This window comes from Lingula anatina, chromosome 5 (assembly GCF_051362555.1).
Source record: "Lingula anatina isolate TDL-2025a chromosome 5, LinAna3.0, whole genome shotgun sequence".
Lineage (NCBI taxonomy): Eukaryota > Metazoa > Brachiopoda > Lingulata > Lingulida > Lingulidae > Lingula > Lingula anatina.
In genome coordinates, this window is record NC_141771.1 from 16038451 (window position 1) to 16057571 (window position 19121).

Consider the following 19121-nt stretch of genomic DNA (forward strand, 5'->3'; position numbering starts at 1 on the left):
ATATCTTTTATAGGAATGAAATCAAATCTACAACCGCACATTGAAAAAGATGGTTTATTTTATCAAAGCACTTTTTTCTGTATGTCACAAGTACATCACAATGATGTTCAGAACCCTGGAGACTAAACTATAACCTGTTAACAAAAACGTAACATGACAAAATCAATTAAACCCTTCCCCAGATTCAAAACTATTAATATGTCAAAATTTCAACTTTAATTCAAACCGGAAAGAAAATATTTATGCTTTAGGTCAATATTTTAAAGTTAAACACAACAAGGACCCAACAACGTCAGTTTAAATCTGAAGAAAAAAATTCAAAGAATCTAAAAGGTACAAAATGTACATCATACGGTTATGGTACCCTATGTACAAATATAATCATACAATAATGATACGCACGCGTGCGAGTACCCTGCCCTCTACCAGGGTGGCAGATATTACAGGCAAATTTTCCCAAAGTCAGAAAATCAAATGACATAAAGACATATCTGAAGACATATCTGTGGATATCTTGTGAAAAATCAATCTGTCGCCCCGGTAGAGGGTAGTATTACCAAGTCTATCACAGAGTTTGGCAAGTGAGCAAAACTGAGAGGCGGACTGGAGGGGGGGGAGAGGCGAGGGTATAAGGCCAACTGCCCCGCATCCCATTCGGCATTCTTAAAACGGAAATTTTGGAAAGAACAATGTGGAGTACAACTAGAGGATCAGAGAGGCGATACCGCCTCTGGATATTGTACCACCAGCTGGAGTAAGCGCATTCGTATGGACCCCCCCCCCCAAAAAAAAAAAAAAAAAGAAAAAAAAATTGGACACCACCACCAGTCTTGTGTTTGACAAGCTCTATAAAATGCAATAAACAAGAGTTCTCAAAATGTGAAAAAAAAAATCGAAAAAAAATAACAGTTAAAATGGTCCAATCAAGGAGATGTCCAAATTAACCTGTATTTTTCTAACACTGATCACTCCTGTGAAATGCATTATCAGTAATGCATATACCGGAATGCTGACAAAAGAGAAAACCTAGGGACAACACTGGGCAGATCTCTGCTAGTTTTGAAGATATGAAGGGCAAGAAAATATGCAGAGTTCAGTTTGAGGTAAAAAAGTAGGTCAAAGGTCAATTTCAAGGTCACAGTATATGACTTCCTATAATACAAGTTCAATAGTAGCTATGGGCATTTCTTTGCCAATGTTGGAGATATGAAGGCCAGGAAACATGCAAAGTGCAGTTCATCATAAATAGTAGGTCAAAGGTCAATTTCAAGGTCACAGTAAGATTGCCAGTATATGACTTCCTATTCAAGTTCAACAGGAACTATGGGTGTATCTCTGCCAGTTTTGGAGATATAAGGGCTGGAAAATTTGCAAAGTTCAGTTCATGGTGAAAAGTAGGTCAAAGGTCAATTTAAAGGTCACAGTTAGATTACCAGTATATAACTTCCTATTAAAGTTCAATAGTAACTATGGGTGTATCTCTGCCAGTTTTGGAGATATAAGGGCTAGAAAATTTGCAAAGTTCAGTTCATGGTGAAAAGTAGGTCAAAGGTCAATTCAAAGGTCACAGTTAGATTACTTGTATATAACTTCCTATTCAAGTTCAATAGTAACTATGGGCGTATCTCTGCCAGTTTTGGAATATTTAACATTTTCCCCACTGAATATTGCGATGTTGTAATTTTTGATATAGCGCAATGCCTAAAGCATATCGAAAACAAAAAAATGGACACCACCTCCAGTATTGCACTTGACAAGTTCTACAAAATGCGATGAACAAACGTCTCCGGCATTTACCATTCCAGAATAAAAGCAAGTTTTCAGTTTCGGTATCTAATGGCTGCTTCTCCCGTGAAAATGCACCGATTGACCCCAAACTCCCAAAGATGAAAGGAGTCCCCAATTGTAACCCCTCACTATAACAGGAGAGCTTAGATCTGTGTAGTTTCCAAAAAATAGCACAAACAAATATTTTTTTGCAGAAAATTCCCATATTTAGAAAATTTTGGCTTGTTTGACCTTGAAAAAAAGGTCAAAAGTCAAATCAAAGGGCATATTTGGAATCTCCACATATGACTTTCGGTCAGACTTCTGTAGTAATTTTTCCCATAATTCCTTTGGTTTGGGAGATATTTAGCCTTGAATTTTCAAAAATTTTGACAAGGGTGCATTTCAACAAGTGTCACGCCCAGGCCAATGCACCGACAGAGACAAAAAACCAGGGTGTTCAAGCTAAGATTATATGTGACCTAAATCCAAGAGATGGGGACACAGGTCCTAGCAGTCTAGGAGGAGAAGCGGTAACGGTGACTTGTTTCCGGCGCCCGACTGCGGAGCCGCAGGAGCCGGCGGAGCTGCAGGAGCCGGCGGAGCCGGCGGAGCCGGCGGAGCTGTACGAGACGGGTCTGGACTAAAACCATGAGTACCGCCAGCGTATACGCTGGTGGTACTAATAAAGCTAGAAAAGTACTCAGAGAACGCAGACCTCCGCCAAAACAAATGAGTAACCGTTAGTTAGCCGAAGGGCCATCACCAAAATATTATCGCTTTGAAAGGGATAACAACTGTTCGTTTTGGCCAAAAAACAGATTTTCCTTGGGTAAACGACTATTTTCCCATATTTGCGAATGGTTAACGAATCCATTCCGACGTTCAAAAGCTCGTCTTTCTCAAGTTTTTATTAATTTATTTTTATAATTATTAATTTTTTGTCATGCAATCTCTTCAGGGATCATTACAGAGGTAAAGCCATCTACCACTTGAAGGTCCACACGGTCTAATGGCAAGCACAACTTCCAGAACAATTGTGATAACCGCTGCTCGGCTGGTAAAATGAAATTTCTTATATTTCTACGAGTTGTTTACAATGTTTTCAATGGGAAGTATGAATCTCATACGAACAGTTCTTATATCTTTCAGTTAGCCCATTTCTGACCTTTCCTGGGAATATCTTCAGAATCTATCCATAACTTTTTTAATTAGGCTGGTGACGAACAGACAAACAGAGGCGAAAACATAAGCTCCTTGGCGGAGGTACATTTCGTAAAAATTATTGCTACTGTCGAGCCACTTGTCACCTTTTCCGTGAACATTATTCTATAACCCTGAATAAGAAATTTGTAACAATCAAGTGAACAAATGTTTGAAAATTTTCTTGGAACAATTTCGGTAGAACAAACAAGAACGTTGGGATGGCACTGGACTGCATTACCTCAACTAACATATTTTGGTAGGACACATGTTAAACCTTAAACGTTTGTTTTGTAAAACTTGTATTGTAGTGCCAAATATATTACCATGTTAAAGCATGTTAAAAGGGATAACAACTGTTCGTTTTGGCAAAAAAAAAAAAAAAAAAAAAAAAAAAAAAAAAAAAAAAAAACGGGCTTTCTAGGGTAAATGGGATTTCCGCATCTATGAAGATCCATGTGGTCTGATGGCAAACACAGACTCCAAAATAATTGCGATAACTGCTGTTTTGGTGGACAAATGTAGTTTATTATATTTCTATGAGTTGTGTACAATGTTAATATTGTGAAATATGAATCTCATACGAACAGTCGTTGTCCCTTTAACATCTTTGGCTAATTCCTGTGCAAAACGTACACTGATCTATAGACGTATATAGGCCTATAAGGACAATATTTATTTTTCAAAAAGTTTCAGTAATTTTCCTAAATCGCAAAGGAGCATTTTAGCAATCAACTGTTGAGAAAACTGAGATCTATAAACCCAAATTCGGGTTCAACATTTCTATTTTCACCGTTACGAGTGAAAATACTAACCTCTACATGTATCTCCATACTAACAGTGAGTCAAATATTAAAAACAGCAAACATGGCAGGAAGGAGTCTGATTTCAAAGTTCACCACAAACAACGCCCAATCATGTACACTGTAACAACCAGCATGTGGAATCAGAACCAGAACAACTTTGTTGGTGAATAGGTAGTTTCAAGATTTACTACGTAATACAACAGCATGTTCAAGCACCCCATGAATAAAATTCATATCAATTCATTGTCCTAGTTTCATTGACCTGTCTATGACATCTCACAACTGAAGAGGTCTTCATTTTAAATTTGGTCCATGCAAACTTGTTCTTAAGGGGCGGCTTTTCTGGGATTAAATAATAGGAAATTATCTTTCACTATCGGTGTTCAAAAACGAATTCATATTCACTACACAGGGGCGGATCCAGAAATATTTTCTGACAGTCTTCCAAATCATCTTTGTTGATCCATCCTCCATTTCTGACCGTCTTCCGACAGAGTAAAATTAGATACCCATCCGTGTAAATTTGAAAATCTGACCGTCTTCCGGAAGACCCAGAAGACGCCCTAAATCCGCCCCTGCTACAACAAGTTGTCCTTTAAATAGTGTACAGGTATATCCTACAGAACCCGACAAACAAATTATGGTACACAAAATAAAGATACCGTACTTAGGAACCACAAATCTCTTCCCCAGCATAAAAAAAAAAAAAAAAAAAAAACAAGAAAAAAATGAACCACAATTTCAGAGCTGTTTTGGCGGAATATTTCAAAATAGATTGATATGTTTTATGTTCTTGACTTCACACATAGCCCTAAAAATAGAATAAATTTTGTTTGACTTTTTCTTCTTTCTGGATTCTACAAAATTTCATGTCCAAACCCAAGATATCTTTTGTACAATCAGTCTCAACGTTATAGGCCTATGCTAGGTGACACCCCCCCCCCACCCCCCATGGAATAGTGTACAAGCAAAAATATAAATCAGATTAAAACTTATAAAGATATGCACAATAAGCACACAGACTCACTCCTTATGAATGTTACTGTTCTATACAAAAATACAGACTTACAATTTAAAAGTTATATGCTTCTTTACATGTAAATTAATTGATGCAGCAGCCACCAAAATACTATAAAATAAATTAAAATAAGTGGCACTACAGTTCTTCTTTTATAGGGAAAATAAGTTCTAAGATAAAACAAAACGTGTATTTAAATGCTGTGCAGATAAAAACCAAAAGTATTATTACCAATTCAGAAAAAAAAGCATTCCCTCCAAATACATTATTACCAAGAAAAATAAGAAATATTTCCTTAAGTCAGACAGAGAAATTGGGCAAGTCACCTGCAAACTGCAAATTCCAAAGCTCACGGTTTCCCACTGAGACACACACAAAACTTTTTTTTTTCATTTTGTAATTTTTGCATGTGCCTTTTACAAGTTCTGTGCAGAAATTGATCCAAGTTTACAAATCACCTGTTACAACAAATGAAGTGAACACATAGGGAGTATGACCAAAGTCGTAAAAAAAAAAAAAAAAAAAAAAAAAAAAATGTAGATATATATTCACATCTACAACCAACACAGGACAAAATTTAACAAATATTGTTAAAAATCAGTCTCATCAATAAAGAAATCTAATCATGACCCAAATGAATATTAATACATTCACGTAAGACCTTCACATATATAAATAATAGCTATAATATTTTTCAATTAAACTACACCAAATTCTCCATTATGCACCAAGGTATATAACATCCAAAACCTTTGAGAGAATTAATATCGGTAAACCATTTAAGGAATTCTAAATTTATTAATAACTACGTAGACAATTCATCAGTGTCTGTATGCATTATATGAGAGGGTCAAAAGTTGGGATCATAGAATAAAGAAATTGTCATTTTTCATTGTTTTTAGAGATGATATACCATGGTGATAAGGGAAAAAAAACATTAATTTCCTCTACAAAGAGGTCTGTAACACAATGTGTTCCTTAATTAAATAAAACCTGTACAATTTATTGCTGATGAGTTAGAAAACATGAAATGGCAAGGGCAGCATCTCACCTTCACTGAGTTAATTCACGAACTTATAAAGATGGTATTACAGACATGGCTTAAAAAATTTCCTGGTTTATATTTCCCTTTGTAAACTGTACAAACCCTCTCATGTTAAAACCCAGTTTATATTAAAGAAAAAAAAAAAAAAACGTGAATTAAAAAAGCAATATAACTTGTGTTGATGGACCATGACTTCACCTCACTGTGACAGTAATATTTATATTTAGTACACAATATCCAACCTCACATTACACTTACGACAGAATATCTGCTCTATGGCCCCATACAGAATAGATTATCCGAGCACTAACTGATCTGCTGACTAAATATGGCCGACCACACTTCAAAAGAGGTGCTGCTGATTCCTGATGGTCTCCCCGCCTCCACACATGCCATTAAAGGGAATAAACCTTGGCTCCGAGGTTTAATTGCTAGGTCACTGCAGCGATGGCTTGTGTAGAGGCGGGGTGGCCATCGAGAATCAGCGGCATCTCTTCTGAAGTGTGGTCGGCCATATTTAGTCGCGGATCAGTTAATACATGGATCATCTATTCTAAGTGGGGCCTATGTCTACTTATCTGAGCCTCTAGCGAGGATCATTTTGACTCAAAATTTGATTTAACCTGTTTAATGTATGATTGAAAAACAATATGTGCAGTAAACATCCCATGAAAAAATTTGAGATAACCAGGAAACAATATTAACATCATATACACCAGGCCAGTAGTCGAGGGGGGGGGGGGGGGGTCGGGGTTTGAAAGAACCACCCTTTTTGCTGGGAAAAGGTCCACTCTGGGTAAAATTTGATCTATGTACAAGAGAATTTTATGGTAAAAAGTCCACTTTTTCATTAAAAGACCCCCCCCCCCCATATCTCTGAAATTACTAGCTACAGGCCTTTACCCATATCATGACTTGATCTGCTTTCCCATAACAATTTTCATGTACAAGTAGGCACGCCATGCATTCTCCTTGAGTATTTTCTATGGAGTTCCTGTAAAAGATCTTTATTCATCTCACTGCCAATTTGCCACCATTATCACTCACTTGTCCATCCTCTTAAAGTGATGCAACATCTTGCATTGACTTACATTTTTTTTTCGGTTCCATCAAAACAAGCGCCATATCTTTTATGTTTTCTTAAGCCTGAATCTTTCCATCAGAAACAATCTTACATTTCATGCTTCTTCAATTCATCAAAAAGTCCCCAACCATCCCACCATTTACAAAGCTTGGGCCAATATCCTGTAATCTCAGACTACTATATAATTGGTTTTCTTAATGAACAAAAGTAAATAATTTAATTACTATGCTTGTGCTCTGCACCATAATTAAGGACAAAATGTATGTGACTTGTCTCAAATTGAATGCCGTAGCTGCCATAGAAAATCCCCAGATGTTTTGGACTGCACCTTCACCTTTGCCTGATGGGTCAAGATTTTTTTCTTTCACAAAAGAATTCTGTATTCCATCACAGTTGAACTGTCATTATGTCTCCGACATGATTCACAGTTAGTTCCTTTGGACCAGTTATACTGCTCAACTGAGTATCCCATGATGCATGTGGGGACGTGTCCCATGATGCATGTGGGGTAATATCCCATGATGCTCATGATGCACAGGGAGCTATCTTCTTTACCTGCCAATTAATATTCCACCACAGAGAAAAGTAATTTCAATCAATTGCAGTTCCTGGTATAAATGCAGGGGAATCAGGCACACAGTTTTCTTCACCATTTTAACAATAGTTACACCATTGTCGAAAGTCTGAGGTATGATGTTTTCTTGGACTGAACTGTATTTCTCTCAGTGGGTTTTTCCATTTACAATCCAGAGTAAACTGCAATAGCCTCATCTTTGGCTGTATCCAGTGCAGCCAAGTGTTCCTTCTCAAAACTGAATTGCGTGCAGCAAGCTGTGCCCAGCAAATGACCACCTGTACTTCAACTAGCTCCCTTTTCTTGAGTCGTATCTAATTGCAGTTTTCCCGGTTGCAATTTATACATTCCACCTTTACCCTGTCTAGATGAAGTTATTACAGTTATTACAGTAACTGCCTCTCGGTGCTAAATGAGCAATTTTCAGTAATTTGCTTAATGTGGATTACATCAGTTCAGGGGCAACGAAACCATTATTGGAATATAAACTGCTGTGGCATCTTTGTCATACAATCTGCAATACGGCGTCCTTGATAAATGCTGGAAAAGTGTTCTCTGCACTTACAAATACCATCCCAGTGTTATTTGCAGTATATCATTACTGTGCAACACAACATATTTTTCATTACAAAATGCCACAGCATCCGGTAATGCACCCTACCAAATCCTGTACAAGTTTTAAAGCCGCACTGTGGAGAAAATGCACTTAGAACCTGGTTTGATGGAATGAAGTACTTTTTGAGCACCATGAAGCGGGAATAGGAAAGGGTGGACTAACGCACACCTCTCTCTCTCTCTCTCTCTCTCTCTCCTACCCTATTATTACCAATACCATGATATAAAATTTTGTTAAAGTTATTCTGTTATATCAAAATATTCCATGAGCAAAGGTGGCAGCGATCCTTTTTGGACCCGGAGAGCGAGTAAGACCTCCGAATGTTCGACACTTAGGGTACGCAATTCCGTGAGCTTCATCAAGAGTTTGGCAAAGTTTTGGTTCTTTTTCACGTATTTGGCCTTCATGTAGTTTTGTAGTGCACGGACGTACATTTCCTGAACTTTCTCTATCTTTTGGGGCTCTGAAAGACCAGTGCGCTCTGAAAAATAATAAAAACAAAAAATTTGTCAGCTCTGTTCCTCAAAGAAAGAGCATAATAACCTCCGTTTCATCTAAGATTCAGTATTATATTTAATTTTCTCATCATCTCAGTAAAAAAAGCTTGGATGAAGCAAAACTTTCACTTTGTTTTTCCCAAAGGGCATAACCATTTAAAGACCTCTCTCTCTCTCTCTCTCTCTCTCTCTCTCTCATATATCAAATTCTTCAGTTCACAAAATCTTAATTTTATTTATGTTTTATAGGGTGAGGTCACATAAAGCTCATCAATGTAAGCCTCTCTCTCTCTCTCTCTCTCTCTCTCTCCAGGCACTAGTTGACAATAACCAGAACTTACCTGAAAAAACACAGATACATGTGAGCAGAGCATACTCTGCATTATCCACATGGAGTAGTCCCATGGTACGACAGAAGTTATACATGCTATCTACAAAGTCCTTGAGACCTGCGAACCTGAGATTATCACGAGTGTAGGGCTGCCCGTCCCCAAAAACGACTGTGTCTGTATTGAGGTCGTATCGCCTAGCTGTCCGAAGCATCATCACCTCGCATGCAGAGCCCTGTGAATTAAGGGAGATCTCTTTTATAATTGATTGTAAACTTAAATTGTACATGTATGAACTCACCAAAAATACCTATACTAGTATCACCACGCAAACACTCAACCAACCCTAAATCCATCAACAAAACATTTATCCTAAAAGAAAACAACCATCAAACCAACAAATCAACCAACCAAACAGTCACCCAACCAACAAACAACCTTTACCACATCATCCCCCCCGTGCCCTCCCCCCCTCCAAAAAAAAAAAAAGCCATCAAACCATCCAGCCACTCTAGCAACTACCAAACAACTAAACTAAAGGTCATCCAACCAAAAACCAAACAACCAAAAACTCAACCATCAACCAACCAACAATGCCTACATTCAACCAAACAACCAACCATACAATAACCCAACCATCAATCAACCATTCAACCAACAACGCCCACATTCCACCAAACAACCAACTATTCAAACCTATAAATCCAACATACCAACTAGCAAGCCATTCATTTAAGTAGAATGTGCTGTTTCATTAAATACAGAAGTTATGTTTTTTTAGTACACATGTATACAGTGCTTGGAAGGATTCTACATTTTCTGTGCATTCTTAATGTATTCTATTAATGTATCAGATAACTGAATCGATTCTAGGACAATCACCCCCCCCCCCCCAAAGAATATATATTTACATACAAATATGAAGTAAAGAGTGTAAAGTACAAAACATTAATCCATTTTATTTATATTTTTAGTGTGATAATACAACTTCATCATTAAACAAATTATTTTAAAACAACCATACATATTATCAGAAGTAACAAAAAGATTATCCTCTCACTTTTAGTAAAATTATCTGATCTTCTTTCCCTAGTGTCATAAACCCAGGAAGCCGTTTGGCGAATTCCACGATAAGTTGCGTCACCAGTATTGTCATTTCTGCCATTTGTATGAATATCATCTCAGTGACGTTTTCACAGTTACTACTAAATTGCTGGAAAATGATTTTAAGAAATCTATATAGAATGTGTCAGTGAAAAAAATACATTGCTTATGTGACCCTTCTGCAAATTATGGTCTTGAAGGTCACCTCACAAGTAAGTTATTTCAAAAGAAATCTGACAAAAAAGTGTGAGGGCCCGTTTGAGAAAAGATTTTGACAAAATTCTGTAACTTGCAAAAGTGTTGATTATCAATAGCAATTCATCCACAGTAATTTTCGAATGTCCATAAAACAAAGAAGAAATGCCATAGGATAATATTGGACATTCTTTATATTTTACTTCCAAACCCTGTAAAATAAAATTATAGTGTGCACTCTACGTCACTTAAAAGGGATTAATTTCTTCCAAGGAAAAGGATGCTAAATAATTTTGAGAAATCTTTAAAGATTTTTAAAAAAGAAAGAGGACTAGCCAACAAAAATTAAAGAAATATGCAAACAAAATTAAATCAGAAATATGCAGTCCTTCTTGCATGATCAAATACATTACAAAAATGGCTTACTGGGAGTTTTAATCACCAGCATTATAACATGATTGACTTGTGATGGTGTCAACAACTGAACCATTTCAGATGTACAATGTTCATCAGTTCACATTTGCCTCCCACAAAAAAAAAAAAAAAATTAAATAAATAAATAAATAAATAAATAATTTAAAGAAATAAATTTCAGCCAAAATATTCATTTTGCATAATTGTCAACCAAAGTTTGTTTCTCAGGGGCAGATCCAGAGATATTTTCTGACGGTTTTCCATATTATCTTTAATTTGTTAATCCATCCTCCATTTTTGACCATCTTCCGACAGAAAAGATTTGATACCCAAGATAAATTTTAGTTCAAGACGGCAAATTCGCCATGTTTGATGTGGTGACGTCATCGTTCGGTGGAGTCACGTGAATCTTGACGAGTCACGTGAATCTTGAAGCCAATTTTGCTGTCTTGAAGGCGATTTTGCCGTCTTGAACTAAAATTTATCTTGCACTGATATTCTGTTGTTTTGAATGAAAATTTCCGATTTGAAGCCATTTTTCAAATCTAGATGATGGAAATGTATGAATTGAGACAAAATATTTGTGTCTTGAATGTATTTTCGATGTCTTGAAGGAAATTTTCCCGTCTTGAAATTTTTCCGCTTTGGCGTGCCATACTTGTGACAATAGCAAAAACCTGTTTCATAAATACCTTGTTCCAAAGTAAGTAATTGATTATCACTAAACATCATTAAATAAAAAAAAAAAAACCTTGGAACCATGACCTGTGGGCATTCAACCTGATAATGTGCTTGTGACAAGATGACAATAGCGAAACCAATCTTTTTCATAAACACATTGGAAAGTAGGTGATTAATTATCACGAAAATAGTAATAAATCAGGTCTTCAACCAGGGGGAGGGGGGGGGTTCGGGGGTTTGAAAGAACCACCCTTTTTGCTGGGAAAAGGAACACTCTGGGTAAATTTGATCTTGGTTAACTAAGGTTTCATGACAAAAGGTTCACATTTTCAGTTGCAATTACGCAGTAGCTGGGTACGGGCCTGTAAATAAAACCCATTGGAACCACAAACAATGTAACAGATGGTCCAAGCCTTGCCTGGTTCCATCTACATTGTACTTTATACTCACAGAGACTTTTTTAATATCCTCCTCCTTGGCTATCTCATACTGATCCTGATAAACCACCAGCATTTCCACAAGCACTTTCTCCTTCTCTGTGATTTCGGACAGAGGATCCTGAGTAATGTCATTGCCACTAGCGCTATTACTGCGACCAGTGTCTTTGCTGCTATTACTTAACTCTGCAACATTGGTGCCCGTGTTACTGTCGGGACTGGGATGGCCTTTACGCTGACCTACGTTTTTTGATTTCCTTCTGGCATCTCGAGCTTTACATTGTTCATCCGACAGAAGGCCTAAAACATAAAAAACATTGACTTTAAAAGTTTTTTTTCAACACTGTATTTTTAGAGGTCATATTACTAGTAAGTCATTATAAGCATAAAAAATTTTTTTCTGAAATAAATTATATCAATTTTTTCAAAAATAAAATTCATGTTATGTAAAACTTATTAGTTCTGCCAAGGAAGCTATGTGATTGGATCCATTCGTCTGTCTCAGTCTGTTAGCACCTTCTAGCAAAAAATTATGGATGGATTTAGACGAAAATTTTCAGAAACTGTCAGAAGTGGAAAATGTAACAAACGATTATATTTTGGTGACTATTTATTAATTTCAAGATTAGAATTGATGACAATGGCACTGCCTTTGAGGGGTTCTGTGGTTTCCAAGTGCTTTTCTGGTTCCTATTTTTATATAGTAAAAACTGTAAGCATGGCCAACATATTGTCTTTCATAATAATAATAATAAAAAATCTGACTTTTAAAAAATTCTGTAAAAAAAAAGAACAACTGCTAAGAAAATGGCTTAATGTACTATCCGAAACACCAAATTAATTAACTGGAAAAAAAGTAAGCACTTTGGGATTTGAGGCATCATCATCATTAACTCACGTTCCCTTTCAGATATCGATTCTTTTCCACACCCTTCACATTCTACAATGTGACAAGTTGTGAAATATAAAGCATGTGTAAAATGCCAGTTAACCGCATACACCATTCTCTTCTCAAGTTCCTTATTTCATGTAGTGCCAGATCAAGAAGAATTGTCCTTGATCTACTAATGTGGGCCAGTAATTGCAATCGAGTACTTTCAGCAAGTGCAGTTGCCATGGCAACTCAGTTAAGCTGTAACCAAAACTATTTCTACAAATGGTAACAATGGTAACAACAATAATGATAAAAATAATAATCAAAAATATATAATTTCCATTCCATTGTCCTTTGTCACAATGTAATAATAAAAATAACAATAATATTTCATCTATAAACCATGCTTTACATATATCTCAACACTGTTTACAAATATTTACGAAGCATTTTCTAAGATAATTTGAACCTTATCAAAAAGAATTGAACTGAAGGAGGCATAAAATGAACCAAACAATTCTTTAAATAAAATTTTAATCACATTAAGAAAACTTAAAAAAGAAATTGATATTAAGTGAGATCAGTAGTATGAAACGGAATTCAAAGATGCTTTCAAAATTTGATAAAACTATTGTTGACAAAAATTGTAGAATAGGAAGCTTTACTGTTTTTAATACTTGGGTTGAACATTTTTTGTTGTTATTGATGAAAATCAAAAGTAAAGAAGTAGAAGCTGACTTGCATAATCATGATGAAAAATGCAAACTTGAAAACTTAAAAATACCAGAGAGTCTGAATGTTGTTACATGCGATAAAATGTGTAGTGCTCTAAAAAATATGGCAAATGGTAGCAGGCAGTTAAGTACAGGAAATGCCTAATTAAGCGTACTTGAAATGGAACTGTTCCTTTTTTAAGCCAATTATTCAATATGATATTTAAATTTGTATCCCCAAAGTGGTATATTGCTACTCTTTGTGGGCTTCAAAATATTAACAGGGGACTGTGAATGACATTTATAACAACAGAGCGATATTTCAATTAAATATTATATGAAAATAATTAACAAAGGTTAGAAATTATAGATTTGCCAAATAGGCAAATGAAAATGGAAAATTCAATAAACTCAAGGATAACTGAGTTATTCCATGAAAACATGTTTCCAGGATTTGTTTATGAAATTCAGACTGTTGGTCGTCAGCCAATAAACTTGCCAATCACCTCTCGGACTCGGCCATGGAAAATGTCAATGTGACATGTCAAGATGACACGTCGTGCATTCTTGGAAATGTGGCTTTTCAAACCATCTTTAAAAAGCCTCTGAATCGAGTTTTGAATGTCTCATTAAAGGTTATTAAATACATTACGAAATCTTTAAGAAGAAAAACATTAATATTTCATTGGTTTAATTTATGCTATGCACCCTTCATGAAATCTACATTGTAAAGATCTTAACAAAAAACAAAATTACATGTCTTTTTCATTGCATAATTCGATTTCCCGGAAGACAAATGGGAGGCAATGAAGTGTAATAAAAGCATTCATCTCTCATAAGCAAAGTTCAAGGGCAATGATATTCCTGTTAGAAGCAACATCCATGGGGTAAGGATATATCAAACACAATATGAAATACTCACACTCCTCTTTCATTCCAACTTCTTTACATCTTCGTAACCGACATGCCTGGCACTTCCGTCGCATCCACATGTCCATCTCGCACTTTCCTCCATATTTACACATGTACGTCGCATTGCGAGTGATGCTCCTCCTAAAAAAACCTGTAATGAAGATTAAGTAGAATTATGAAGTTTCACCAAGGTCTACAAGATTTTATTTTTCTATTAATGCATGTAAATATATGTACACACACACACTCACAAAAGAAAACATCAATTATCTTTAAAATGCTGCTCATCATTATATCCAACTCAAAGCTCAGATAAACATTTGTTCAATAAACAATTATCAATTGTATAAATATATTTCTCTCTTTAGCTCACAAAATCATATGCAAGGCAGATTTCTCATTAGAAAGGCTTTTGGTAATGACTCGATTTTTTTCAAAGTGGAAAAATTGTCAATCTTTCATGTTATTTTGGAAGCATAAAGAAATTATTTCTTTGTTGCATCTGTGGCCATTTTACTGTCTAGAACAAAACTTTAAGGTAGCTAAGTTTTCAGTTTTGTTTCCACCACTCAAAAAGAATGCTCCAATTTTAAGAATTTCTGGCATGGAAAAAATGCATTATCCGTAATATTCCCAATTTTTTACCCATTGAAAAGATGGAGTCATTTTCGTATGCTGTTTGTTGTGTCATATGCTAGAAATACATAGGTGATCCACTTGGAGCAGCAAATGGGTTATTTTTACCTCTGTGAAAGAGGTTATGCTTTTGACTTTCTTGATGTAAGCCACATAAAAAAAATTATAATAAATAAATAAATAAATAAAAATGTAACCCCAATATGACAAACGCAAAGCTGTTAAATCTACAAACATAAAAGCAAATAATGAAATAATGATGCACAAAATGGGTTAACTGTCAAAATTTTAAATGCAATTTTACATGATACTTAACAGCAATATAACAGGTAACATGTATATTAGGAATGTGAAAGTAGCATAAGGCTTCTGGCCCACGAGAGTTTACATGCACACCCTGGAAATCTTGAAATGTAAAATAAGGACTAGGTGAAAAGTCGGTCAAAGGTCAAATTTAGGATCACATTATGAAGCCCGGTATGTTATTTCTTATTCAATGTAACGATGTAACTAAGTAACTATGGGCACATCTCTGCATCAGTGTAGCCTATTTGGTATATTTCACATTTGAAAAATTTTGAAAAATTTATCATGTTATCTCTGAAAGTGCACGTTGATGCTGATGACATGTGCTGGCTATATATACAGAGACTATATATTTGCTCATAAAAAAATACACTTCATAATTTAAACAAAACATGATTGAACTAATTATGCACCAACAATGTGTAACTAAATTCTGAAACATTTTGCCACAAAATGCCTTACATTTTACAAGTATTACATAAAGCAAGTATTACATAAAAAAGGCTGTGTCATGCCACGACAACGATGAGAAAAACAAGGCGATTCAAGAAAACCAACCCTTATCCCTTAGTGATAATCTAAGATTAACCGAGGTTTCATCTCACAAATCTTCTTGGGTCTGATAATCAGCTTGTTCGAGAAATATGCAGTTACTTTGCCACTGAATTAGAAAACAGATCGGGTAGAAAGAGAGATGAAGCCACTTCATACTGTTTGCTCTTTTTAGAACTTTCTTTGTATATTATTAAGCACATGCATCTTGCCGTGTTTGAAGATATTTTTAGCTGAAGTTTTCAATGACGTCTTTGCTACAGATTGCAGATTATCAGGATTAGAATGGTTGTATGTGTCCAGACAGAGAAACTCTGGTGTCTTCTCCAGAGTATATCTTTATTATATACCTCTCAGTTATGTGGTATTAAAAAAAAATGCCAATGACTGCGCACACACGCACGTGCATCCATTCATACACACACAAATGCACTCAAGCATTACTTGCACACGACTGCAGATGCACGTGATTAAATGGGTAATGAAACGTGCACTGTTACAGTACTTAGCTAATAAGAATGAGCTTCTATGCACATATTGGTCCTTACATGAAATAGAGTGAAATAGAAACATTTTTTGATTAACTGTGAACTCTGTAAAGACATTAGAGAAGACCTTTAAACCTTGAAATTCATATAGACAAACATTCTCATGCATTTAATTACAATGACAAGTTTTAATTTCTTACGCAAAATGATCAGATACAATTTAAGACAGCATAAAAAATACACACAAAGATGTGGAGAAGTAAATCTTACTAATAACGATGAGATGCTTTAAAAAGTTTTACATAGAAAATCTTTTTTAAGGTGTTTTATTGATAGGTAATTTACTTAAAAGAACTTTAATTAATTCTAAATGTACTATCACAGGTTTTAGTCTCTCATAACCCTTAGTAGGCTGGGTTTTATTTTTAAATGTGAGATGTAAATAAAATTATTATAATTATTACAAACACACTTATGCACTCAAGCATTACTACCACACAAATGCAGATGTACATGTTTAATTGGGCAATGAAATGTGCACATACAGTACTTAGCTAATAAGAATGAATTCTTTTCTTCAAGTGGGGTTTTGAAAAACTTTTGACTAGTGAAGATGCTCAATGGACATGTCAAAGTCTCTTTAGTGAGAAAGATCATGTTTTTGAAAATAAAAAGAAAATAAAAGACCTTAATTCTTCAATTTATGTTTCATACATTAAGACAGAATTGTGAAAGCCTATAGAAAACAAGGCAGCAAAGCTGTCAAATGTACAGACAAAAAGCAGGAAATAACTATGCACAAAATAGGCTACTGCCAATTCTGATGCAAAAGTACATAATGTTAAACTGCAAATTCAACATCAAATTTTAACAAGACAGCACTGTTCTGAAATGGGTTTATTTCCATTTTAAACACTTTTTTAACATAAAACAAAATGAACAGTTTACTGCCATTTTTATATGATCAACTAAGAAAATTGATGAGATTGGAAAAATATCAATATAACAGTGTTAAATGTCCAATTTCCTCCATTCTGAGATTCTGAACATAGTGGATGATTGAATCTGACAAACTGCAGTGATATGAGTTTATTTCCATTTTTGACACTTTATTACACAATACCACTCCTGAGACTTTCATGACAATTGGCCCATCTGTTTTTCTAATATTGTGTTTACAGTGTTGCATATATGCTGAAAAATGAAAAAAACAGCATAACTACTAAAATAGTGGCCCGTTCGTGCCGATTTTCGAATTTTATCTGCGTTTTAGTAAGATCGATTACTCCTGTGAGTTTCATGACAACAGGCCTATCGGTTTTCCTTGAAATGTGTTTACAGTGTTGCATATATGCTGAAAAGAGAAAAAAACAGCATAACTTCTACAATAATGGCCTGATCATGCTTATTTTCAAACTTGACCTGCATTTTATGAATATTCATCAGCTCTGTAAATATACAGCCAAAAAGTAAAATTGACTTCCACTTATCGTGTTTACAATGAAAGTGCACGGCACCAGTGACAGTGACGGCGACGACAGATGCAGGTGATGGCAATATGTACAGACACATCTGTACATATTTACTTTACTGTTTGAGAACAGTAAGTGACATGGTTTTTCTTAAATGCTCATCATGGGACCAGTGCCCAAAATAGATTTTTTTCAAATTTTGATGCAATATTACATAATGTTTAACAGCATAATGACCATCAATTTTTAATAATAAAATATTAGCATCATGGATATTCAGAAAATGTGACTAGCAAAGGTCTTCAGGCCCATGGAACTTCAAAGTCACAACTTGAAAATGCCAAAATGTAAACAAGACAGCACTGTTCTGAAATGTTTTTTTTTTTTTCCATTTTTAACAATTTTTTAAACATAAAACAAAATTAACAGGTTACTGCCATTTTTATACGATCATCTAAGAAAATTGATGAGATGGGAAAAATATCAATACAACAGTGTTAAATGTCCAATTTCCTCCATTCTGAGATTCTGAACATAGTGAATGATTGAATCTGACAAACTGCAATGATATGAGTTTGTTTCCATTTTTGAAACTTTATTACACAATACACGATAACAAGTTTACCATCATTTTTACATAATCAACAAATTATGTTGTAAAGATGCAGGAAATGTCAACCAAACACTTTTACATGTCTTATTAGTTAAATAATGAGACTATTAACATGCCTAAGAATTGAATCTGAGGAAATGTGAAACAAGACAGCACTATTCTGACATGGGTTTATTTCCATTTTTAACACTTTTTTTAACATAAAACAAAATAAACAGTTTACTGCAATTTTTATATGATCAACTAAGATAATTGATGAGATGGGAAAAATATCAATAGAATAGTGTTAAATGTCCAATTTCCTCCATTCTGAGATTCTGAACATAGTGAATGATTGAATCTGACAAACTGCAATGATATGAGTTTATTTCCATTTTTGACGCTTTATTACACGATACACGATAACAAGTTTACCATCATTTTTACATAATCAACTAACAATGTTGTAAAGATGCAGGAAATGTCAAACAAACACTTTAATGTATCTTATTAGTAAAATAATAAGACTGTTAACATGCCTAAGAATTGAATCTGAGGAAATGTGAAAAAACAGCATAACTTCTAAAATAATGGCCCGATTATGCCGATTTTCAAACTCGACCTGCGTTTAAGTAAGATTGACCACTCCTGTGAGTTTAATGACAATTGGCTTATCGGTTTTTCTTATATTGTGTTTACAGTGTTGCACATATGCTGAAAAAAAGGAAAAAACAGCATAACTACTAAAATAGTGGGCCGATCATGCCGATTTTCAAACTTGACCTGCGTTTTAGTAAGATTGATTA

At 35.0% G+C, this 19121-nt stretch overlaps 1 protein-coding gene across 6 annotated transcripts in view; it reads right to left on the reverse strand.

The window, feature by feature from the left end:
• Positions 1-40: 40 nt before the first annotated feature.
• The window catches only part of LOC106181789 (ecdysone receptor), an 81712-nt gene continuing 62631 nt past the window's right edge, over positions 41-19121 (reverse strand). For all 6 annotated transcript variants that reach the window (XM_087013181.1, XM_087013186.1, XM_087013182.1 and 3 more), the window contains exons 6-10: positions 14280-14420; positions 11784-12070; positions 10000-10152; positions 8952-9174; positions 41-8594 (exon numbers count right to left, since the gene is read on the reverse strand). In XM_087013181.1, the coding sequence (XP_086869307.1) occupies positions 8353-8594; positions 8952-9174; positions 10000-10152; positions 11784-12070; positions 14280-14420 (1046 nt within the window). In that variant the 3' untranslated portion in view covers positions 41-8352. The remainder of the gene's footprint in view (positions 8595-8951; positions 9175-9999; positions 10153-11783; positions 12071-14279; positions 14421-19121) is intronic.